Below are 24,865 nucleotides of genomic sequence, written 5' to 3'. Positions count from 1 at the left end.
AGTAAGCCAGAAGCTTATGCTCAAGCCAATAGGCCGTGAAGGGTGGATCGTCATTACACTGTGTTATAGCTTGTAGACAGGCATTTTGTTACAGGGAATTCATCAGATGACCATAGTAGGCCAGGGTTTTGATGTTTGATATCTCCATGACAAACCCTCTGATTTGCCATTCTAGGAAGGGTTGTACATTGTTTTGCCAGCTGTTTTGTTTTGCACATTTGTAAGTTTTTTCACTGTACACCAGTAGATTCCTTGTGGGTGTGGGACACTGCACTTCAGGTCTGAGCTTGTACTAACTTGAATGTGCAGCCTGTAACAAAGGCCCCTCATGGTTTTGGATGTGCTGCTGTGCTCAGGACAGGCTTTCAGTTACTGCAGCAGTAGCTCATCTGTTCTCGGTATGTGAGTGGAAGGTGAGTGGCTCGTGATTGCAAGATTAGCGTTGCATGAGTGCAGGGGGAGTGTTGCATCAGTGAAGAGTTAGTGATGTCCAAGTGCAGAGTGAAAAGTGTCCAAGTGCAGGGTGGGCAATGTCTTATTGCACGGCGAGCGGTGCATGAGTGCAAAGTGAGCAGTGTGTGTGCAGGGTGAGCGCTGCACTAGTACAGGGTGAGTGGTGCATCAGTACTGAGTGAGTGCAGAGTGAACGGTGTCTGATTACAGGGTGAGTGGTGTGCAAGTGCGCAGGGTAAGCAGACTGCGCAGAATGAGTGGTGTGAGAGTCTGCAGGGAGAGTGGTGACTGAGTGCAGGGTGAGCAGTGTGAGAGCGTAGGGAAAGTGGTGTGTAAGTGCAGGATGAGAGGTGTGTAGGTGTAGGATGAGAGGTGTGTAAGTGCAGGGTGAGTGGTGTGCACGTACTCATGGTAAGCAGAGTGTGTGCAGAATGTGTGGTGTGAGTCTGCAAGGTGAGTGGTGGCTGAGTGCAGGGTGAGCAATGTGAGAGCGTAGGGGAAGTGGTGTGTGAGTGGTGTGTAAGTGCAGGGTCTGTGGTGTGTAAGTGCAGGATGAAAGGTGTGTAAGTGCAGGGTCTGTGGTGTGTAAGTGCAGGTTGAGTGGTGTGTAAGTGCAGGGTCTGTGGTGTGTAAGTGCAGGTTGAGTGGTGTGTAAGTGCAGGGTCTGTGGTGTGTAAGTGCAGGATGAGAGGTGTGTAAGTGCAGGGTCTGTGGTGTGTAAGTGCAGGATGAGTGATGTGTAAGTGCAGGGTCTGTGGTGTGTAAGTGCAGGATGAGAGGTGTGTAAGTGCAGGATGAGAGGTGTGTAAGTGAAGGATGAGAGGTGTGTGAGTGCAGGGTCTGTGGTGTGTAAGTGCAGGATGAGAGGTGTGTAAGTGCAGGGTCTGTGGTGTGTAAGTGCATGATGAGAGGTGTGTAAGTGCAGGGTCTGTGGTGTGTAAGTGCAGGATGAGTGATGGGTAAGTGCAGGGTCAGTGGTGTGTAAGTGCAGGATGAGAGGTGTGTAAGTGCAGGATGAGAGGTGTGTAAGTGCAGGGCGAGTGGTGTGTAAGTGAAGGATGAGAGGTGTGTGAGTGCAGGGTCTGTGGTGTGTAAGTGCAGGGTCTGGGGTGTGTAAGTGCAGGATGAGTGATGTGTAAATGCAGGGTCTGTGGTGTGTACGTGCAGGATGAGAGGTGTGTAAGTGCAGGGTCTGTGGTGTGTAAGTGCAGGTTGAGTGGTGTGTAAGTGCAGGGTCTGTGGTGTGTAAGTGCAGGATGAGAGGTGTGTAAGTGCAGGGTCTGTGGTGTGTAAGTGCAGGTTGAGTGGTGTGTAAGTGCAGGGTCTGTGGTGTGTAAGTGCAGGATGAGAGGTGTGTAAGTGCAGGGTCTGTGGTGTGTAAGTGCAGGATGAGTGATGTGTAAGTGCAGGGTCTGTGGTGTGTACGTGCAGGATGAGAGGTGTGTAAGTGCAGGATGAGAGGTGTGTAAGTGCAGGGCGAGTGGTGTGTAAGTGCAGGATGAGAGGTGTGTGAGTGCAGGGTCTGTGGTGTGTAAGTGCAGGATGAGAGGTGTGTAAGTGCAGGGTCTGTGGTGTGTAAGTGCAGGATGAGAGGTGTGTAAGTGCAGGGTCTGTGGTGTGTAAGTGCAGGATGAGTGATGTGTAAGTGCAGGGTCTGTGGTGTTTAAGTGCAGGATGAGAGGTGTGTAAGTGCAGGGCGAGTGGTGTGTAAGTGAAGGATGAGAGGTGTGTGAGTGCAGGGTCTGTGGTGTGTAAGTGCAGGATGAGAGGTGTGTAAGTGCAGGGTCTGGGGTGTGTAAGTACATGGTGAGTGGTGTGCACATACTCAGGGTAAGCAGAGTGTGTGCAGAATGTGTGGTGTGAGTCTGCAAGGTGAGTGGTGGCTGAGTGCAGGGTGAGCAATGTGAGCGTAGGGGAAGTGGTGTGTAAGTGCAGGATGAGAAGTGAGTAAGTGCAGGGTCTGTGGTGTGTAAGTGCAGGATGAGTGATGTGTAAGTGCAGGGTCTGTGGTGTGTAAGTGCAGGATGAGTGATGTGTAAGTGCAGGGTCTGTGGTGTGTAAGTGCAGGATGAGAGGTGTGTAAGTGCAGGGTCTGTGGTGTGTAAGTGCAGGATGAGTGATGTGTAAGTGCAGGGTCTGTGGTGTGTAAGTGCAGGATGAGAGGTGTGTAAGTGCAGGGCGAGTGGTGTGTCAGTTCAGGGTGAACAGTACATGACAGCAGGGTGAGGGCTGTCTGACTACAAGGTGAGTGGTTTCTGAGTGAGAGGTGCATGAACAGTGTGTGAGTGTGGAGTGAGAGGGCAGAGCATAAGATGTGTGAGCCCTGGGTGAGTGCAGAGTGGTGTGTCTTCATGGTGAGTAGTGTCTGAGTGCAAGTTGAGCAGTGTACGAGTGTTGAAGGTAAGCGTTGTGAGTGCGTGCATAGTGAGCGGGGACTGTGTGTGCAGGGTGAGCAGTGTCTGTGCAGGATGAGCTGTGTGTGTGTATGGGTAATGTGTGAGTGCAGAGTGAGATATGTGAGTGCAGTGAGCTGTGTGTGAGTGCAGGGTGAGATATGTGAGTGCAGTGAGCTGTGTGTGAGTGCAGGGTGAGATATGTGAGTGCAGTGAGCTGTGTGTGTGTGCAGGGTGAGCAGTGTCTGTGCAGGATGAGCTGTGTGTGTGTATGGGTAAAGTGTGAGTGCAGAGTGAGATATGTGAGTGCAGTGAGCTGTGTGTGAGTGTAGGGTGAGATATGTGAGTGCAGTGAGCTGTGTGTGAGTGCAGAGTGAGATATGTGAGTGCAGTGAGCTGTGTGTGAGTGCAGAGTGAGATATGTGAGTGCAGTGAGCTGTGTGTGAGTGCAGGGTGAGATATGTGAGTGCAGTGAGCTGTGTGTGTGTGCAGGGTGAGCAGTGTCTGTGCAGGATGAGCTGTGTGTGTGTATGGGTAAAGTGTGAGTGCAGAGTGAGATATGTGAGTGCAGTGAGCTGTGTGTGAGTGCAGTTTGAGATATGTGTGTGCAGTGAGCTGTGTGTGAGTGCAGGGTGAAATATGTGAGTGCAGTGAGCTGTGTGTGTGTGCAGGGTGAGCAGTGTCTGTGCAGGATGAGCTGTATGTGTGTATGGGTAAAGTGTGAGTGCGTAGTGAGATATGTGAGTGCAGTGAGCTGTGTGTGAGTGCAGGGTGAGATATGTGAGTGCAGTGAGCTGTGTGTGAGTGCAGGGTGAGATATGTGAGTGCAGTGAGCTGTGTGTGAGTGCAGAGTGAGATATGTGAGTGCAGTGAGCTGTGTGTGAGTGCAGGGTGAGATATGTGAGTGCAGTGAGCTGTGTGTGTGTGCAGGGTGAGCAGTGTCTGTGCAGGATGAGCTGTGTGTGTGTGCAGGGTGAGCAGTGTCTGTGCAGGATGAGCTGTGTGTGTGTATGGGTAAAGTGTGAGTGCAGAGTGAGATATGTGAGTGCAGTGAGCTGTGTGTGAGTGCAGGGTGAGATATGTGAGTGCAGTGAGCTGTGTGTGAGTGCAGGGTGAGATATGTGAGTGCAGTGAGCTGTGTGTGTGTGCAGGGTGAGCAGTGTCTGTGCAGGATGAGCTGTGTGTGTGTATGGGTAAAGTGTGAGTGCAGAGTGAGATATGTGAGTGCAGTGAGCTGTGTGTGAGTGCAGGGTGAGATATGTGAGTGCAGTGAGCTGTGTGTGAGTGCAGAGTGAGATATGTGAGTGCAGTGAGCTGTGTGTGAGTGCAGAGTGAGATATGTGAGTGCAGTGAGCTGTGTGTGAGTGCAGGGTGAGATATGTGAGTGCAGTGAGCTGTGTTTGTGTGCAGGGTGAGCAGTGTCTGTGCAGGATGAGCTGTGTGTGTGTATGGGTAAAGTGTGAGTGCAGAGTGAGATATGTGAGTGCAGTGAGCTGTGTGTGAGTGCAGGGTGAGTGGTACCCAAATGAGTTGAGCGCTGGGTAAGTGGAAGATGAGAGGTGTATAAGCAGTAAGATTGCAGCGCAATGTGTGTGAGTGTGGGGCGTGCAGTGTGCGAGTATGCAGAGTAATTAGTGCGAATGTCCAGGGTGACTGGTGTGTGAGTATGAAGGGTGAGACTTGTGTGAGTGTAAGGCGAGCAGTCTGTGTGAATGATGTGCTAGTGGTTTTGGGAGTGCAGAGTGAGGTGTGTGTGAGTGCAGGTTGACCAATATGTCAATGCTGCATGAGGTGTGTGAGTACATGGTGTGTGAGTACATGGTGAGTGGTAGCTGGGTGCAGTGTGAGTAATGTCTGAGTGCAGGGTGAGTGGTGTTGGAGTGCAGAGTAAGCAGTGTAGGAGTGCTGGGCGAGTATGCAGGGTGAGCGGGGCTGATTGCAGGGTGAGCGGTGCCTGAGTGACGCGTGAGTGTACCGGGCAGGAGATGTGGGAAAGCAGGGTGAGGAGTCAGCATGAGTGGTGTGTCGGTGCAGGATGAAAGATGTGTGTGCCGGGTGACGGTTGGTAGTGCAGGATGTGAGGTTTGCAGGTGCAGAGTGAATGGAAAGTGTTAGTGGTGTTTTAGCAGCGTGTGAGTGAAAGGTGAGTGAGCAGCGTGTGAGTGAGCAGGGTGAGTGAGCAGTGTGTGAGTGAAAGGTGAGTGAGCAGTGTGTGAGTGCAGGGTGAGTGAGCAGTGTGTGAATGAATGAAAGGTGAGTGAGCAGCGTGTGAGTGAAAGGTGAGTGAGCAGCGTGTGAGTGAAAAGTGAGTGAGCAGCGTGTGAGTGAAAGGTGAGTGAGCAGCGTGTGAGTGCAGGGTGAGTGAGCAGTGTGTGAGTGAAAGGTGAGTGAGCAGTGTGTGAGTGCAGGGTGAGTGAGCAGTGTGTGAATGAATGAAAGGTGAGTGAGCAGCGTGTGAGTGAAAGGTGAGTGAGCAGTGTGTGAGTGCAGGGTGAGTGAGCAGTGCGTGAATGAATGAAAGGTGAGTGAGCAGCGTGTGAGTGAAAGGTGAGTGAGCAGCGTGTGAGTGCAGGGTGAGTGAGCAGTGTGTGAGTGAAAGGTGAGTGAGCAGTGTGTGAGTGCAGGGTGAGTGAGCAGTGTGTGAATGAATGAAAGGTGAGTGAGCAGCGTGTGAGTGAAAGGTGAGTGAGCAGCGTGTGAGTGCAGGGTGAGTGAGCAGTGTGTGAGTGAAAGGTGAGTGAGCAGCGTGTGAGTGCATGCTGAGGGGTGCCTGGGTGCAGGGCCAGAGGCGGGTGAGTACAAGGTGAGTAGTTGTTGAGTTCAGGAGTTGATGGGTATAAAGCGTGTGGTGTAAGAGTGCAGGGTACATAGGCCCATATTTATACTTTTTTAGCGCCGCATTTGCGCCTTTTTTTGACGCAAAAGCGGCGCAAACTTACAAAATACAATTGTATTTTGTAAGTTTGCACCGCTTTTGCATCAAAAAATGACGCAAACGCGGCGTTAAAAAGGTATAAATATGGGCCATAGTGTGTGACTGCAAAGTAAATTTAGGGTGAGTGGTGGGTGAGAGGGGTATGAAGGCAGGGCGTACAGTTTGTGAGTGTATGGTGAGAAGTGTGTGAGGGCAGGGTGTGGTGTGCCTGTATGGTTGCCGTGTGAATGATGTGTCTGTATACGTACAAGTCGAAATTTGTGTCCACGTGAATAATGCATTTCTGTCCCACAATCTTTGATATATTTTTTTTGCCATATTATTTTTAAATTGCACATACCTGTTTGTTATTGGTCCCAAAAAAGGACGTGGCCAAAACATTTGCTGTTGTGTGAAGTTGCAGTCAAACACAAGTGACACAAGACTTGCTCTCTTGCTGCTTAAATTCTGCCCCCTTGAGAGCCACTGGTGATATTTTATTTTACTTTTCCAAATGAATGGAGGTAAGCGATCAACCTTGAACATATCCAGTCCAGCTGATGACCTTGTCCAGTTTCTGGTGCAGGGTAAAAACATTGTCTATTCTTTATCTTCCAGATTGGTGAAACTATAAAAATATTGTTTTTATTAATGCTGTTAGGCAGCTGACATCACCATTGTAAAAATTTGGGGCCAAATGTATGAAGATTTTGTTTATAAAAAGTGGTTGCAAATTGTACACCAACATTTTGCGATTTTGCGAACCAACCTATGTACTAATAGCAGGGGGTCACAGAACACCCACTTAAGTTAAAAGTTAGGTCTTGAATAATCATACATGATGGTTCATAAGCTTGTACTAACTATATTTTGTGTATATATACGAATGGTCCTCCCCTAGTGAATTGAATCTTTCAGTTGATTACTTCTACTCCCAGAAGTACACAGTAACCCACTTATTGCCAAAAATAAACCCATAGAGAACATAGGCCCTCTTTATGGAAGATGGACAGGAGCATCAGTGCCATTATCTAGCCAAGTCCACTTAAGATGAAAGGCTCTGTGTGGTCTTGAACCTGACTCCTGCCCTCTCCTTCACAGGTGACCGGTACATTGTTGCTGACTGCGGAGGAGGCACCGTGGATCTGACTGTCCATCAGATAGAGCAGCCTCGAGGCACACTGAAGGAGCTGTACAAAGCATCAGGTGAGATGACAGAACCCTCTGAGGGCTCCCTGATAAAAATAAATATTGTGTCACGCAGGTTCAAGGAAGCATGAAGAGAAATGCATTACAGAAACCATTTTGCTGACACAGAGTCCACTAAATCCTGACCACAGAGCATGTTAGAGTTGAGTGACACTGAGTGGCTAACAAAGAAAGTGGCCCTCAAAGGGTATGTAACCCTACTCCTGCCGACATCCGCCAAGAGCATTCCCTCCTTGCCTTCAGGAAAATGCCCAAGACCATGCCCTTCAAACTACAGCTGGTCACAATGTGCCTTACTTTGAGGCACATGACTACATCCAAGAAATGCCTGGTTGTATGGGGGCCGCAAAGAGCGAGACCCACCACAAGGAGGGAGGCGTTCCCCCGCTCCATGCTTATTCAGGGCGCTGCTTGTGCGGCAAAATCTATAGGTTTAGAAAGAAGCTAATGCTAATGGCTGTTATCACTAGATGACACCAGATGCTGGAGCTGATGTATTTTCTCTTTGTTTGAGAACATTCTGGCCCACGTTTATCATTCTTTCACGCAGCTCGACGCAGCAAGCCACATTGCAGCGCTGCATGAAAGGGAAAGGGCAGGAATGTGCTGTATTTAACATTATACTGTATATCCCTATCATTTCCTTGCGCTGCCACACTTTTGGCTGCCTAGTGCCAACACAGGCACCTTTGCACCATGGTGCACGGGTACCTACATTGTAGGCAGGATTGTTTTTGTGCAGGAAGGAACACCTTCCTGCACAAAAACAATCCTCAGAATACAGCACAAGTAGAAAGAGGAAAAAACAAATAGAAAGATATTTCTCCTTGGTACGCCTCACCTAGGGAGGCGTAGCATTTTGACACATTAGCAGGTCTACCACTAATGGTAAATCTGGGAATGTGTCAGAATCCATGGGTGGATGCTTGGAAGCACACACGCTCCACCAATGTAACGCCTCCCTGGGGCAGAGTAATGCAAACTATCGATTTGCCCTGCCTTGCGTTATGCCAGGTTTATCAAGCCACTCAGCCACACAAGGTGGCCTTGCGTGGCTTGATAAATCTCACTTAGGTTTTGCGTTGGTCTTGCGCCCCCTTGCCTGGCGCTAGGGCAACATAGAACCTTGCTAAGTCTGTCCCATTCCGTTTTTTTTTTACTACTTCTCTGGTGTTTGTGACATTTGAGGCACCGCAAAGATGTTGACCCAGGCCTCACAAAAACATCTAACCTGTTTCCATCGACCAGGCAACTAAAGTTGGTGTAGAACTTTTTAAAGGTTTTTACCTACACATATCTGGTACCTCGAGTAAAGGTGAGGACCTCACGACAGAGGAGATTTTGAAAGTCTAATAATTCACAGGATACCTTACAATTGTTGTCAATTTACTTCAGCTCATAGATGGATATTTGGTTTCTGCAGGATTCCCTGCGAATATTTATTTAGTCAGTCTTAAGTGTGAACCATGCATGAAAGTGTTTGGAGAGCTGAACATGTTTCTACCAAAGCAATCCAGCAGGCTAGTTCAGCTCCTGCGGAAATCCCTGGGCAACACACACCCACCCACGACTTTGACTCCAGACTGAGATGGGCTCGGCCTTTCATCTTTCAGAGGTCGATGACTTGAGTACTATGGCATTAGGATATAGTTAGCAGTGCCGTAACGAAACTTGACCCCCCCCCCCCCCCCTGCAAATTACATGGCGGTGCGGCCCTCCCGCTGGACACAGTTAGGGGTCTGCCGCCTGTGCACAGTGTACTGTGCTGAGGGCCCCCCCTGGAATTTGGGGCCACCATCCGCACCGCGGGGGCTGCAGGGGCCTTTGTTACGCCACTGGTAGTGACACCATTAACGTGCTGCTCTTAGAACAGCTAAATTCTGTGATAGCTCGTGCTTTGACATGGGCGTTTTTCTCAGGGTCACCCACATTTATTTCAAATATTCCTGAAAAGCATCGCTTATTTCTTTGAAGCTTTGTAAGCCTTCATAGGCGCTACACATACAAATGTCACATATATCGCAATATACTGTCTATCTTGAGATGTAGGTTAAAGTTTTGGCAGGACGATAGAACCCGACGAAATTTGTACTCACACACACGTCAGTGGGAGGCGCATACAAAAGTCCGGAATTTATGGATTTATTTTGGACTTCTGTATAGCGTCGCTTGCTTCCTTTCGGTAATAGAGCGCTATAAGAAAATATATAAAGAAATGCAGTTTCACGGTTATGAAGGGAGGTTAAGATGAGAAGCTATGTCACCTCAAGCCAACAGAGGACTTCTGATATAATCTTCAGGCAACGCCCATGTTACCAGGGTGCATGAGATGACAACTTTTATTGTGCACTGCCAACTTAGTGTGGCCTGTGCCCGTCGCTTCCAGAAATCAGCCTTTTACTGCTGCCAAACGTAGGATTGATTTTCAGTTGCCATATGGTAAATGCACACCATGACGTTTTGCGTAATGTGTTATCGCCACCTAGTGTTTAAGAAACATAACACATGCTGTATTGTGTTTCATTTCCCAGCGCTGCTGCGGCCAGGACAATCGAGCCTCAAGGACATTTATAATGAAATGGCTTAAATTTAGTACAGTGGTTTATCCAAAGTGCTTGACATCAGAACTTTTAATGCACAATTATTATTTCCCTAGCCACACCATGTACGATTTAACAAAAGAACATCAGTAAATATAAAATATTAGAATTTTTATTATTTATATTTTATATTTATGTTTTATATTTATTATTGCCTACTACTGGCAATTGCAAAGCCGATTCTCTGCCCACTCCTGTTAAAGCCCCTCCCACACACAGGGATAGCTTTCCAATTTTAAACCGCCGCCGGGGCTGTAGTCCCTGGAGTTTTGAATGTTTGAATGACTGCCAGCGAACGGTATGTGATCCTTAATAAACTGGCTGCCGGGAGTGGCCACGTGAGTGTTTGAACGCCCCTGCAGTGATGTGCACTGACGCAAACAGGTTCACATGCCAGTTCTGGGTTGTCCTAGATACCAGTACACTGCATAAATAAATACCCTTTTTTACAGTAGTTGCCCATTCAACAATGTGTTTAAAGCAATGTGCCTTGTCCACAAACCCATAAACAACCAGAGCCTTACGTCATTGTCAGAATGCTTTAAATGGCATCTCCTACAGCTGAACCGGTTTTGTTACATGCCCCCAAAATAAATTAAGTGGAAAGCCTTTCTCGGTGGCTGCTGCTGCAGTCCAAGAGGACCATCGTCTTTCGACCCTACAACAGAAGCATAACTTACTAAACTTTAAAGAAACCCTCAAAACCTGGATCTAGCCATTTGACACTTAGGCAGTTAAGCACTTAGGGGCATATTTACATGGAACTGGCGCAGCTCTGCGTCAAAATTGGCAGCGCCGAGCCGGTTCTGAAACGCAGGGATGCGCCATATTTTCAAAAATATGGCACATCCCTGTGTTTCCCCTAGCGCTGGTGCTAAATTTAGCTGTCAACTCATGCATCCGTGCATCATAGTGCAAGGGTGTCTGCGTTGAAGGGAATGGCTGTTTATGTGCAGGAAGGTGTCCTTTCCTACACATAAACAATCTACAATGGATATTTGGCACAGAATGCAACACATAGAAGTAGCAAATCGTCGTTATTGAATGATTGTTTATGTGCAGGAAGGTGTCCTTTCCTGCACATAAACAATCTACAATGGAAATTTGGAACAGAATGCAACTCATAGAAGTAGCAAATCGTTGTTTTTGAATGATTGTTTATGTGCAGGAAGGAACACCTTCCTGCACATAAACAGTCATTAATGGCCTTTTGCTCTTTCTATGTGTGCTGCAGAATCCAGTGGCGCTAGGGGCTTGTAAATATGCCCCTTAATATTCTGGATCAAATGCAATTACACTCAGTGGTGCCAAGATGCTCCGGGCATATGCTAGTTCTTTAGAAGAAAAACAAACAAATACAGACTGTATCATGTGTACAATCATCTTTTTGTGATAAGGCTTTGTTTTGTGTGTCCACCTCAGGGGGCCCCCATGGTGCTGTTGGAGTGGATCTGGCCTTCGAAAAAATGTTGTGTCAAATCTTTGGGGAGGACTTCATCGCAACCTTCAAAGCGAAGCGTCCAGCAGCGTGGGTGGACCTCATGATCGCCTTCGAGGCCCGTAAGAGGACAGCCGCCCCCCATCGCTCCACCCACCTCAACGTATCGCTGCCTTTCTCATTCATTGACTTTTACCGGAGACACAAAGGCCAGAACGTGGAAACCGCCCTGAAAAAGAGCAGGTAATGTTCATGGAAGCTCTAGACTACCATCAGTGCATGATTGATACTTGAGGTCTGCTAACAGCCTGCTTGCTAAGAGCCCCAGAATGCACCGCTCTCGAGCTGGTGGCGGTCGCTCTCCTATCTAGGACCAGCGGCTTAGAATAAGCTCCCCTTGGAGATTCGCGCAACTGACATTATCTCAGTGTTCAAAAAAGGTTGAACCCCTGGATATCCATGCAGGAATAGTCAACATGATCTTACATCATGCTGTGACCTTGAGCTAAGTGCCGGGACACTCCTTGGAGTAGCTGTGCGCGGTACAAGTTCCCATTCATTCATTCATTCATTGAACACTGGTACGATTGTAAAGAGCCTCAATGTGAAAAACTCACTGTGATTGTTAAGAATGGTAGAACTAACTGGGTTACAGCACATCCCCAACTATGCTGTAGCCCTTTGTCCCTCCTGAGGCCTCTCTACTCTGATATACAGGAAGCTGTTGGCCAAGACATCGGCTTTCATCGAACTAATGTACACTTATAGAATATACAGTGTATCCCATATTCCAAAGGGCCTGTTTGCAACTGCTATGTGATGCTATTTTCCCTTTACAAGTATCACATCACTGGGCCTAGGATGTAGCAAATGTAGGTTTAGACAATAATGCATACAATTTTGCATTATTGTGGTTAAGTTTGCTAGTTGCAAAAAGGGACATTGCACGCAGAATGCGAGATAAGGACCCCCCTCAATAGGAGAATGGAAAAGAGGTCTTGACCAGTGTATGAGTATGGAACAATCTATTTTAACCCATTTTAACCTCAAGAGGCTGCCCACAAAAGCACCATTCGAGTTGGTGTCAATATCATGGGACTGGTATGGAACGAACTGAGCCAATTACAACGGTGATGGATAAAGAGATCTGTAGATCTGGGACTCCTACTTAACAGAGATGGGCATGGACAAGGATTTGATTAGATTGATATTCGTGTTCGAGCAAATCTGTGGTCATCTACAATACCAGTGAGAAGTGGTGGGAGGCTCATTTGCTTTTTCTGTATTCTGTTTATATGTTTTTATTCTTTCTTGTGCTCTGTACAGATAAAACCAAAAAAAATGTGTTATTGAAAAAACAAAGTAGCACATCTCTGCTGAGAAGTGCTAGTTCTCTTCCTCTAATATTGCTTAGGGACAAGTGAAGAGGATGGCAAAATCATTGAGTCGAACAGAGAATCCACTCAAGGCCAGCATATTGTACAGGAAATGTTATAGCAACTGTTAAAAAACGAAAATTTAGCCAAAGTGGATCTTACAACAGGTTATGATCCTAAATACACCAATAAATCTACGTCTGAAAGGGAGTAAAACAAAAAAATAGGAATTTTACCAGCCCAAGCCAAAGTGCAGACTTCCACCCCACTAAGATGCTGTGGTGAGGCCTGAGAAGGGCTGTGCATCAACAAATGCCCTCACATATCACCAAGCGTAGGCACTTTTGGAAAGAGGAGTGGGCCAGAACTCCTACCAGGCAATGCGAGGAACTGAAAAATGCTGAACAGAAATGTTTACCACAAGTTAATACTGAGTGAGGGAGCTCCAAACAGACTGACAGGATTTCTTTTTTTTGTCCAACAAATAATGGCAAACTTAAATATGCGCGTGTTATTTGTCACATATGAGATCTCGCTAGACCTCGGTGAAGACTACAAAGAAGGCAAGATTTGTCTTAATATGTAGAACCATAGAGTCTTCAGGTGGTATACTTTGTTTTGCACATCATTATATTTCCTAGCAGCCAATCAGGACACCCCTTTGTTAATAGTGCTCCTGCATGGTACATGTGCTCAGCACAGCCTGCATAACCCCCACACGCTGCATCTTTCGATACCACCAGAATAGTGTGCATACCTTCTCCACTCTCACCCTTCGTGCAAGGTAACTCTACTTTGTACTGCAGAACCTTCTTTCAAAAGACTACCCTGCACCCTTAATGAAAGGATGCAGGAGCACAGGTATTAAACTGAATGCATTACTTGTTTGTGAACTGATGCTGTAAAGGCAGGGTGAAAGGAATCTACTTTATAGCCCAGGTTTACAAACTTGTCACATAACGCAGAGCAACACCCAAAGTTGCCGCGCTGCCCTGCGTGGCAAGGAGAGAGCAGGAACGCGCCAGATCTACAGAGGCCTGGCACGTTCTTTGTCTCTCCCCAGCACTAGCACAGTATCGGGCTGCCTAGCGCGACACACTCTCCTTTGTGCCATAGAGCAAAAGTGTCTGCGTGAGCCGAGGGCACCCTTCCAGTACAAAATACTATGCTTAGACTAACTTTGAACTTTCCCTGCTTTGTTCTACGGTGTAGCACAATTGCAAAATGGGAAAAGTTAGGAGAAATAAAAGCATTTCGCCTTTTTAATGCCTGCTTTCAAGTGGTGTTAATTTTTGGAGCAAAACCCTATCTACTGTTGTTAGTAAAGTGGGTTTGTGTCAAAAACTATGGGTGGTTACGCAAGAATGCCCATATACCACCCATGGAACGCCCCCTTGATGCAAAGTAATGCAAAGCAGTCCTTTGCGCTCGTTTGCTTTCCTTTTCTTTACCAACCAATGCAAATACCAATTTTCATTGGTTTGTAAATCCTGCAAAGGAATTTGTGTTGGGCCTGTGTTATAAAAGTAGCACAAATCAAATGCAAAACCTTTGTTAATCTGCCCAGTGTGTCTGTAATCACCTTTGTGACGTTCCACTGAGTGTTGTACAACATCTAGAGACTGGCTTAGCCAGCTGTCCATCCTTGACATAGTTGCTGAAAGGATTTGCCTTTGATACTAAGATAAGATGGAGTAAATTAAATCAGTGTGTGCTTCCACAAACACACTGTAACCTAACAATTTCACAGTAATAGAACATTGCAATTTCAAAATTTAGAACCTGCTTTCTACGATTTTATTCTTTAAAGAACATAACATCCACTTCTAGATAATACTCGAGTAATACGCATAGATATTGACTCTTGTTTCATATCTCACCCTAATGACGGTCATTTCGAATGTTTGCACCCACAGTGTCAATTTCGTGAAATGGTCATCGCAAGGCATGCTGAGGATGTCATCGGAGGCCATGAATGAACTCTTCCAGCCAACCATCAGCCAAATTATCCAGCACATAGGTACGCAAACCATGGCCTGGGTGGGCTATTCCACCTGAGTACAGACTGATGTACAGAATCGTGACGTTGCTCTTTTCCCCATAGGATGGTTCATGCAATGGGTTGTGTTTATATGCATACTGAAGAACATTTTCAGATTCTCATCTATTTTGCACACCTTATGTTGAATTTTGATAGGCCAAATAAGCACTGGAAGAACAATAAATCCCAGCCCTGATGTCTGATCCTTCAATCCCAGGTAAACTGTTCTGTTGAACTACTTCTATGTTTGGAGTAGATTTCTGATTTTTTATTCAGATTCACGTACTATCCTGTGAGTAAGGCAGGAAATCTCCGCAAGCCGTAGATTTCCTGGAGTTCAACAGCGAATATGCACTCAAGCAGACTTGCCACCAGGTGGAAACTTACTTATGTGCAAATGTGACTCAGATGTGCACAGATAGCATTTTTATCAAATTAAAAATATAATTCTCCATGAAGAAATCCCTTCAATACACCAGATTAAATATAGGGTCGTTCCCTCCTCGTTAGCTGCTGCACAACTGAAGTTACTTCTTCCTCTAAGAGGAGCACATCTATGTACATTTCCCAAATGGGTAAAAATGTGAAAGCTATATGTGAAAATAGTCTGATCATGTGGGCCACCAGATGTTTAATGGGAGAGGTTTTTATGGACATGTTGATCCACGCTCGCCAATATGGCACACGGCCTACAAGAGCAGTGATCAAAAAACCTGACCATGAAAGACAGTCATTATCACAAAGATCAGAGTAACATGCATACACACTTCCTGTCTTAATGTACTTTTGTATATGCACTTCCTGCCATAATGTGCATAGTAACTGCGCATGAGAACCTTGTCTGCTCAAGAAAAATTATTTTCTGCTTTGCTTGACATTAAGGCCCTGATTTAAGAGGGCCTTACGCCTCGTTGCGCCACATTATCGTTTTTTACGCTAATGTGGCCCAACGAGGCCAAAATAGCTGCTCCAGATTTACAAAGTGGCGCAATGCATGCATTGCGCCACTATAGAACGTCTTGCGCCACATTATGCCCGTGCTAGGCATAATGTATGAAAGGGGGGCGTTCCCCCATTAGGGGGGCCAAAAAAATGCATTTATTGTGCCATTTTTAACAGCTGCACAGAGCAGGCGTTAAAAGGAGGCACACCATTATTTATGGTGGGCCTCCATGTGCTTTGCAGGATTAGCGGCAACAAAGTTTACACTAATCTTGCAAAGCGCCAAACTAGCATAAAAAACTTTGACGGTGGTTCCCTAACTACCGCCATGGTGCACCGTAAGGTGGGCGCAAAGGGGTGCCACTTTTCTTAAATCAGGCCCTAAAAGCCTTTGGACGTGGCTAAAGTTGTGGGTAGTTTAAGGAACACAAGAGTGACTCCTAAACATAAAATAGTATCATCTACCTAAAATCTGGCATCTGAAGGAGAAAATAGAATCACCCACACATGCACAGGGCCTGACTAGGAGTCATGGGGTATCCCCAATGGGATCAATATGGAGTTACTAGCTCCATCGGGACTAAGAGGTCCAGGTTAACTCCTCGAATGTAGAGTGTTTCACTCGGACAGAAGAAGCTGAACTATCTGGATGAAACTCAGGGGGTGGGGATGTTAAATTCCTGGGGAAATCTGGAATGAAACTCCCCTGCAATCCTTCCTTTCTGACGGTACATCTCATAATCCCCTACAATTCCCTCCTCCCAGCTTCACCCATGCCCCTGGTATAGGAAATTCTTGCAAGGGAGAAGGAATACTGTGCCCAGGTCCATTATAAGGCCGATGGATTTAAAAAAATATATATTAAGGCTTTAAAACTGTTCCTAACAACAAAAATGTAATATTACTTGTAGTTTAGCTGAAGAGGCTTCTTATGGGAGTAACAGAAGAAGAAAGTCTAATGTAGAGTTTTAGATTTTTTTTTATTTACTGGGAGAGACCTGAAGAGTGACGATTTTGGGCACTGGGTAGCATGCAATGACCAACTGTTTAAGTCAGAGGCCCAGGTAAGTATCCCACCCACCCAAACAGCTTTATATACTAGACAAGAGGCTGTAAATGTTATACTACTAAAAAGGGAATAAAGGAGGGAACAACGCATGCTGGAACCACGCATGCCTGAACAACGCAGTCCGAACAACGATTGATACCACTAATGCCTTTACCACGAATGCCTTAACAATGATTTTTCATTGTAAAGGTATACCTGGTAAATGCATGCATGGATCGGCATGCACGTTCCCAGCATGCGACCCCTCCCCCGACACCTGACCCCGCCCCTAAAACAATCCTACCCCTACCCTACCCCTAAAAATAATCCTACCTGTCCCTAAAAACTAAAACTACCCTGACCCCCCACGCCGCCCCTAAAACCTAAAACTACCCGACCACCCAACCCACCCCTAAAAAGTAAAATTACCCCAACCCCCCACCCCGCCCCTAAAACTACCACAACCCCCCACCCCGTCCTTAAAAATTAAAACTAACACGACTGCCACCCCACCCCATAAAACAAAAATTTGCCCGATCCTCCACCCCTGCCCCTAAAACCTGAAACTATCCCGACCCACCCACCCCACACCTAAAAACTAAAATTACCCCGACCCCCTTACAGAGACAGAGAAGAAGAGTTGTTCTTCACGAAAGAGTTGTTCTGCTTTCGTGGACAACGCACCTCGTTGTTCGTGGTTTAGGCTATTTTCCCTAAAAAGGGGAGTATCTGAATCTCTTGCACAATGGGAGATAAATGTTTAACTTTCCTTGCACCCCAAGTAAGCTGTGCAATTGAATGAAACAGTGCTATTGAAGGACACACGGAGTTGTGTGATAAAATAACCAGCACACCACATGGTGAAACACAAATGCCCCCCAGACCAGAAATGAAGGGCATTTTAGAAAATCCAAAAGTTTCTTCATAAAGTGAAGTACCTAACTTTTAACTCTGGCCCAGAGACAGAGCTAGCTGTCTAGCAAACCCCGTGTTTTTATTAAATACAGACACATATATATATGTACAATGGCTTTGAGTGAACCTTCTTCATCCATTGTATTGTTCAAATGTCATTCATATTTTGTGTCAGCCTACCACAGCACACAACACGGGGAAAAGAGCCCGCCCACTTCTTTTATTGGCCATCTTGCACTGTATGGGACACCATTTTGCCTCCTTGCATGTGCACTGCCACCTAGGGTGATAATGTTACTGCAGTGCCAAGGATGGTGTATTGTGCTTTTTGATTATTTTTTTCCAAATTTGTTTTTGCTTATTACATATTTTTGTGAAACACAAATTAAAGAAAAATGTATGCTTCCTAAATCTAGTTTTATTGACTTTGCCATTTCTCGTTTATCTGTGAATAGTAGCTATTAGTAAATGTATTACCTATAACTCCCACAAGTGATTCAGGTCTGTAAGTTAAGCAGCGGCGGCCGCAGCAGATCCCAGAAGGAGGTGGTTGGAGGGGACAGCAGAAATCCCGGTGATGCTCTCATGCTATACCTAGCATGCACATATGACATTAAGGGACGACGACAATTGGAATTAAGTACTGTTTGATGGTTGATTCTGGAGAGCCTATATTCATTTGAGATAAGGGATATAGATTATTTGTGCTCAGGTTTAAGTTGAAAAAATATTATTTTTGTGATTGTTGGTATTGTAGGGTATGATTTTGAGATGCTATAATGATGGAATAGATATTCCATATATTTTCTTAGGTTAGATATTTTTTCCAAACAAGTTGTGAATGGATTGATTTGATGTACTTTTTCATTTATGTTTCTGGGGGAGAATCTCCTAGTGGTACTACCTATAACAAATACCCTCTTCTCACTTGGGATATGAGCCTTTTTACTATTTCTTGGGCATGTGCATGCGGTGTTTGATCTTTCCTTCATCCATGGTTATGTGGTGGTGGTTTGAGCAGCGACCTCCTTTTTTTGATTATTTTTTTATTGATTTAATCTTGGTATTGTAGCCCTGATGAAGTCTGTGATGACATCTGCTTAAAGGACGAAACACGTGTTGGCTTTGTGTTTGGAGGCTATGCGCTTGGATACTGCCTGTTAAAGAAACCTGTGGAATTCTTGTCAAGTAAAATAAACAAGAAAAGCAACCCTACTGGAGGATTCATTTTGGTACTTTACCTTTAGGAGTGGAGTGCTTGAAATTGTAATCCTGGCGGACTTTCCGGCTCCAGAGGAACATGGTGCTCTCCAGCATTTCGAGCACCCATCAAAAACTTTGAGACTGAACATACTTTATTGACTAGTGAATGCACACTGATAGTGTGTGCGCCATTCTCCCAGCCACCTATATTCTCTTTTACTTTGCAAGAAAAGGGAAATGGGCCCTGTAACCACCTATTTGGTATCAAAATAAAGTCATAATACAGGTGTAGAGGGCCCATCACACCCTTGGGCCTCAGTGCCACTACACCTGCTGCACTCTTGACTGCCACACCACAGCATACACCACTAAACAAACTATGCTTCAAGGGCAGTACAAGCACAGAATAGGGAAGAAAGTCATTCAACAAAAAACAGGGGAATTGAGGTAAACAGGAAAGCCATTTCATCATCAATCATTTAATCATACTACACAAAGCCCACTTGGGCTGCAAACATTGCTGTCTGTGACAGATATCCGAAGCCATCTGCACTTAAACTAGGAGGTGCACAAAAAAATGCATTGAAACCGCTTTAATTTTCAAGTATACTTCTGGCCTTTCTTTAAACCGATATTAATTATTCATTCACAGGCATCGCAATACTTGTTAATGGTAACTATTAATGGGAAATGCATTATTTAGTATGCAAACCACTAAACATGTAAATGTTGTGATGTGAATAAGTAGTTTATTGTATGCCTGTGAACTCTGCTAATGGCAGCACAGAGAAGGGTAAGTGGCCTGAACACACTTTTACAGTGTCAGCTGGTTAAATTGTTTAAGACACCGGTAAAGATGATATAAACATGAGATAAACTATTTTAAGATAATGGCTAAATGAATAAATAATGACTTCTTCATAATGACATCTTCATACTTAATCATTTTACAATGAATCAAAACTGATATATCCCTAAACGCTGTTGACAAGACTCTACATTAATGGCCCAGTTTAGACCAGAAGGCCTGGTTCACTCAGAAATATGTGTGTGTGTAAGGTCAGATGCAAATGCAAAAACACAGCTTTAGAAATGTGTATGAAGATGTGTCACACATACATTTTATGTGAATACATATTCTGCCATTTCCAACGAGTGGAATAGCCTGGTAAATATAGGAACGTACATTTTTCATGGTTATACAAACCACTCCAAGGCCATTCACACAATAGAAACCTTTGCAGGTTTACTTCTGTACATGGCAGGAGTAGATCCATTTGTTAGAATAGGGAAGTGCATAAAACTCATGGGAGTCTGCAATTCCTGTATAAAATCCAGTCTCAAATGTCCTAATTACAGGTGACTTCTGATGTCTCTAGTTGCCTTTAACAATGCAGTGACACCACTGATCAACTCTAATAAGGCATTACAGTTGGATTCTGATGTCACAATGCCTCCTGTTACAGCCGGCAGCCAAGGTGAAAGGCAGTTCATGAAGAATAATTAAAGCTGCAGTTTAAACACATACAATCAGCTTTTTCATTGTTATGGTCTGTTTTTTAAAACAAAGTGTAATGAACAGAAAGGAGAGTTCTATAGCAATATGTGTTTTTTTGTGACGCACTAAACATCATTATAGTAGGAAAAGTAGACTGTGTGTCCCGTTTTCTGCCCTCTCTGGGCCCTAGTACTTTTTCAATCTGACCGCTATTATTCCAATATACTTTTGCTACAAATTACTAACTGCCTTTTTGATATTCTTAATTTCATATTAGAGTCCACTTTTATTTTTCAGGACTGTAACCATACTACCTCTTTTATATGAAGGTGAAAGTGGTTTGCACAAAGGGTGACAAAGTGATGATGTATTATAAGGAATAAAATACCCTCTGTTGTACATTTTAAGGATATTGCTAGTCACCTCGGAGTTCCATGACTTTATAAAGGTGCTCTGCTTTTGGCCTCATTCCTCTATATGAGGACAGAACTGCTTGGTGACTTACAATAGCCTTATAAGGTACGGCAGGGAGTACTGTATCCCATATATGTTTTCTTAGGTGTAATGTACACTGTATGTTCAGGCATGCAAAAATGCCTTCATGCAGTCGTACATGAGAATTCAAAAAGGATTTACAGGCATTCGCCTGCAAGCCTCTGACTGTCACAACTTCTCAGGCACACTCCTGTAAACCTTTGCCAATTCCAAAATATGTTGGAGATTTACTTTAAACAGAGGACTATGGGCTACATGTACAAACTAATTGTTTTGCGAGTCGCAAAACTTTATGTTGAACAGTGTCAATGACACTGTTTGCGATTAGCAAGGGGGTCGCAAATGCCCTACCTCATGAATATTCATGAGGTAGGTCGCAATTTGTGACCACCTTGAGAATGGTCGCCCTCACAGGGATGGTGGCCTGCTGGAGACAGCAGACCACCATGTCCATGACTGCTTTTAAATAAAGCAGTTTTTCTTTTTTTTTTTAAATGCAGCCCGTTTTCCTTAAAGGAAAACGAGATGCATTTCAAAAACAAAAAATGAAACGTTTTTGTTTTATTTTTTCAGAGCAGGCAGTGGTCTGCCTGCTCTGAATTTTTTTTTTTACTGCCATTCACAAAGGGGAAGGGGTCCCATTGGGACCCCTTCCCGTTTGCGAATAGGTTAGCGCCATTATGACACTGGTGCTAATTGCGATTGTTTTGCGCATTCACGGTCACAAAACAATCATACATGGGACTGCGACTCGCAATTAGGAAGGGAACACCCCTTCCTAATTGTGACTCACAATCCCCTTTTGCGATTCGGTAAATAGTTTACCGAATTGCAAAAATGGGTTTCAACATACCAAAGTGCATTTTGCACGTCGCAAACGGCCCGGGTGCTGTTTGCCATGTGCAAAATGCGACGTACATGTAGCCCAAAATCTCTACTGGTGGTTGTTTGTCAATATTCTAAATAAAGATGCAGAGTTTGTTGTGCCGTAAGTCCTTCAGATCTAAACAATAGAAAGAAACAAGTTTTAGCTCCGCCCGCTCCTTATTTTATTTTACCTCACCATCTGAAATTAACTTGACTGTGAGTGAAATATATACACCTTTGTCTCCACCCCAATAGGTGACCTCATGAAGAAACCAGACGTGAAAGGCATCAAGTTCCTTTTCCTAGTTGGCGGATTCGCGGAGTCTCCAATGCTTCAACATGCTGTCCAATCAGCCTTTGGGCACATGTGCCGTGTCATCATCCCTCAAGATGTCGGGCTCACAATTCTCAAAGGAGCCGTCCTGTTTGGCCTTGACCCAACCATTGTCAGAGTGAGGAGGTCACCTTTGACCTATGGAGTTGGGGTCCTCAATAAGTTTGTGGAAGGGAAGCACCCCAAGGAAAAACTACTTGTAAAAGAGGGGAAAAACTGGTGCACTGACATTTTTGACAAATTTGTCTCAGTGGACCAGTCGGTAGCACTGGGAGAGGTCGTCCAGCGAAGCTACTGCCCGGCGAGGCTTGGGCAACGCAAAATAATTATCAATATCTACTGCTCTGCCACGGATGACATTGTCTACATCACTGATCCTGGAGTGAGAAAGTGTGGGACCATCAACCTGGAGTTGCCGGAGGTGGACGAAACTAACCTCAAGCGTGGTCGCCGCGAGATCCGCGCAGGCATGCAGTTTGGGGACACAGAGATCAAAGTCTCAGCAATGGACGTCAAAACTGCGAAAACAGTCAGGGCCGCCATCGATTTCCTGTCAAACTGATCAAGGAAGACATATGATGTTCAGTTAGATAGGATATGCTTTTCTCCTCACGCCGGGCATGTCCGTCACAGATTGAAAAAACGAGAACTCTTAAAGCGAATGTGTTTCCAAGGACACAGTGTCATCTCAGCAGAAAGAGAGACAATGATTGGTATATTTGGTGGCCCTCAAAGTGACAAACATCCTTGTTGACCAAAATGGAATTTAAAGGAGATAAGAGGGATTTTTGTCATGGATTTCAGGGATAAACTGAGGCCACAGCACACACACAACATCAAAGAAACAATTTTAGTCCCGCTTTCCAATCAAGTAGGTTCTGCAGCAAATCAGATGAGGATTAACGCATCAAAGATTAAATGTGATCACGTGATCTACTGCAGCGCAGTTGCCTTGGTAACACCAGGGCTAAAAAAAAAGGTCAGCAGCTCATGAAACAATGAAAATGGTAAATCATTTGTGCCGGAGAAGATCAGGACAGTAAGCTAAATAGAGGTGTACATGGGCAGATGTAATCCTGCTTGCTTGTTGAATAAGAGGCTGTGGTTGGTGGAGTAAAGCAGAGCCTAGTCTTGACTGTTTACAGTAAGGTGGCTGTCTGCAAGTAATAAAGGAAAATAAACAGCGAAACACGTGGCAAATGCACTGTTAGCTTCAGGAATCAGGTGAGCTTGAGTCAAACCAAGTGAGAGAAGTCGGTGAGCGTTGGTCGAAATCTCAGTCGGTTAAGGCGCGTATTGTGGATGATACCGACCTAACCGCGCCAACCTACCGTCATCCTTCCGACGTGAACCTTGATAGGAACCCTAGTTCCATACCTATCGGGTTGTGTTATTTGACTATGAAAATTGATTATTACCAATCATATTGATATCATTTAATCGCACCACTACTCTTTGCTGCTCCTGAGTCGTAGTTTAAAAGTCAGCAGTGCCAGCTCTAGTTTTGCAATATTTTCAGTCCTAACTTCAGTACGGAAGCCGGTAAGCATCTATGGTAAGTTATTAAACTGGAATATGCTAAAATGCTATTGAGTGAGTAGGAAAGGCAGCCAGGGTCTCATTCGTGTTTTTTCAAAGTGTTTCATTCATTTCAAAGTACTCCGAGCCTATTACACAGGTTAATCATTGGATGAAAGAAAATTAGGTTTGCAGTGGGAAGGGTTTAAAAAGGTTGCATGGGTTGGAAACAAACATGGGTGAGCTAGACAGTGATGTCATCCAAACTTAACACTAAGTGCCTGATTGAGATATTGGCAGATGAGCTACTCGTCACAACGCTGACGGATATCCCGTCCTCTGAAATATAAATCCCATAGGATATAATAGGCTTTATATTTTGGCGGACGGGCTCGCCGTCACCGTTGTGACGAAGTAACTCGTCCACCAAGATCTCAATTAGGCTCTAAATCACAAAGTCAGCGTAGGCATGTAGCCAGACAAGACAAATGACGCCATTTCGCACTGCAGGCGTATCAGTGGCGCGGGATGCATTCAGGGCTCCGCTGCCCATCAGCTAGGTTTGCGCAATACAAATACTGTGTACTCAAATAGATATATTCCTTTTGTTGAAGGTTGTCCCATTTGTGATGTTCTAGTGTAATTGTTCACACATCATATTACTGTACCTGGGCCTTGCAACCAAAGTTTTCCAGATCTCTATTATTCTTGGTCACCTTTCAATTAACAATCTTGATTTGTCTACACTTTCCCGCTGCTTTCTGCTCTTATTTTCTCATTTATCTAAATATTGAGCATTATAAACGGTTGTACACTCAGATTACCTATTCAATCCGTTATATGCAAATTTCTAATCCCAAAGTTTATTTTTGTATCAACTGCATTGTGTAATTCTTTATGAAGGGCATTTTAATGTAATTGTATGGCAATCACGATATGTTTAACATCTACCTTATATATTTGTATCAAAATAAAAAACATTTACAACCACAGATATATTAATAGATCCTTCCAATCCAAAGACCTGTTCTGGTGTCGCACTGACCATTGTGAAATTACTGTATTTGAAGATTAAAGTTTGACCACAGAGGTAGCATCAGCACCATCTCTGCTACGGGGCATGTGGCAATGAGTGTGACCTGCCTTATTATCATTTTAGTGCACTTTGCTGCAGTGAAGGGAGATACGGAGCTCTCCTACTAGATGGAAAAGAAAGCACAAAGAGGAAGTCTGACACTTTTGCAGTATGCGGGGGGGCGTGTGCGTGTGTGTGTGTGTGTGTGTGTGTGTGTGTGTGCGTGCGTGTGTGCGTGTGTGTGTGTGTGTGTGTGTCTGCTCTCCACCTAAACTTAGGAACTACCCAAAGTTCTCTTTTCTTTTTTGCATAACTTATGCATCACTCTAACCCCGAAAGGGCTTTGTTTTGACTTATACTGGGTGCTCCCTTGTGTCTGGACAAAGCTAAACCCCTCTGAAGAGCTCTAATGAGAGCGAACCATGTGTCAGGAGTTGCTTTCACTCATTCCAGGATGGCTTGGATGGGATTTGACCAGTCCAAAGCTGTAATACGGTGCCTGGAGTGTTAAATGGCTTTTGTCATTTTAAAGCTCGGCGAGGATGA

The 24,865-nt window shown here is 44.9% G+C and overlaps 1 protein-coding gene across 2 annotated transcripts in view; it reads left to right on the top strand.

Moving 5' to 3' along the window:
* Nucleotides 1-24,236, top strand: part of HSPA12B (heat shock protein family A (Hsp70) member 12B) — a 222,207-nt gene extending 197,971 nt beyond the window's left edge. The window contains exons 10-13 of one of the 2 annotated variants that reach the window (XM_069205221.1): nt 6,862-6,966; nt 10,992-11,250; nt 14,300-14,403; nt 21,648-24,236. In XM_069205221.1, the coding sequence (XP_069061322.1) occupies nt 6,862-6,966; nt 10,992-11,250; nt 14,300-14,403; nt 21,648-22,288 (1,109 nt within the window). In that variant the 3' untranslated portion in view covers nt 22,289-24,236. The remainder of the gene's footprint in view (nt 1-6,861; nt 6,967-10,991; nt 11,251-14,299; nt 14,404-21,647) is intronic. The other variant, XM_069205226.1, reaches the window with a different exon arrangement.
* The last annotated feature ends 629 nt before the right edge of the window (nt 24,237-24,865 follow it).

Source organism: Pleurodeles waltl, chromosome 1_2 (genome assembly GCF_031143425.1).
Source record: "Pleurodeles waltl isolate 20211129_DDA chromosome 1_2, aPleWal1.hap1.20221129, whole genome shotgun sequence".
Lineage (NCBI taxonomy): Eukaryota > Metazoa > Chordata > Amphibia > Caudata > Salamandridae > Pleurodeles > Pleurodeles waltl.
Note: the sequence above shows the minus strand (reverse complement) of the source record. Positions and strands in the feature narration are given on the sequence as shown.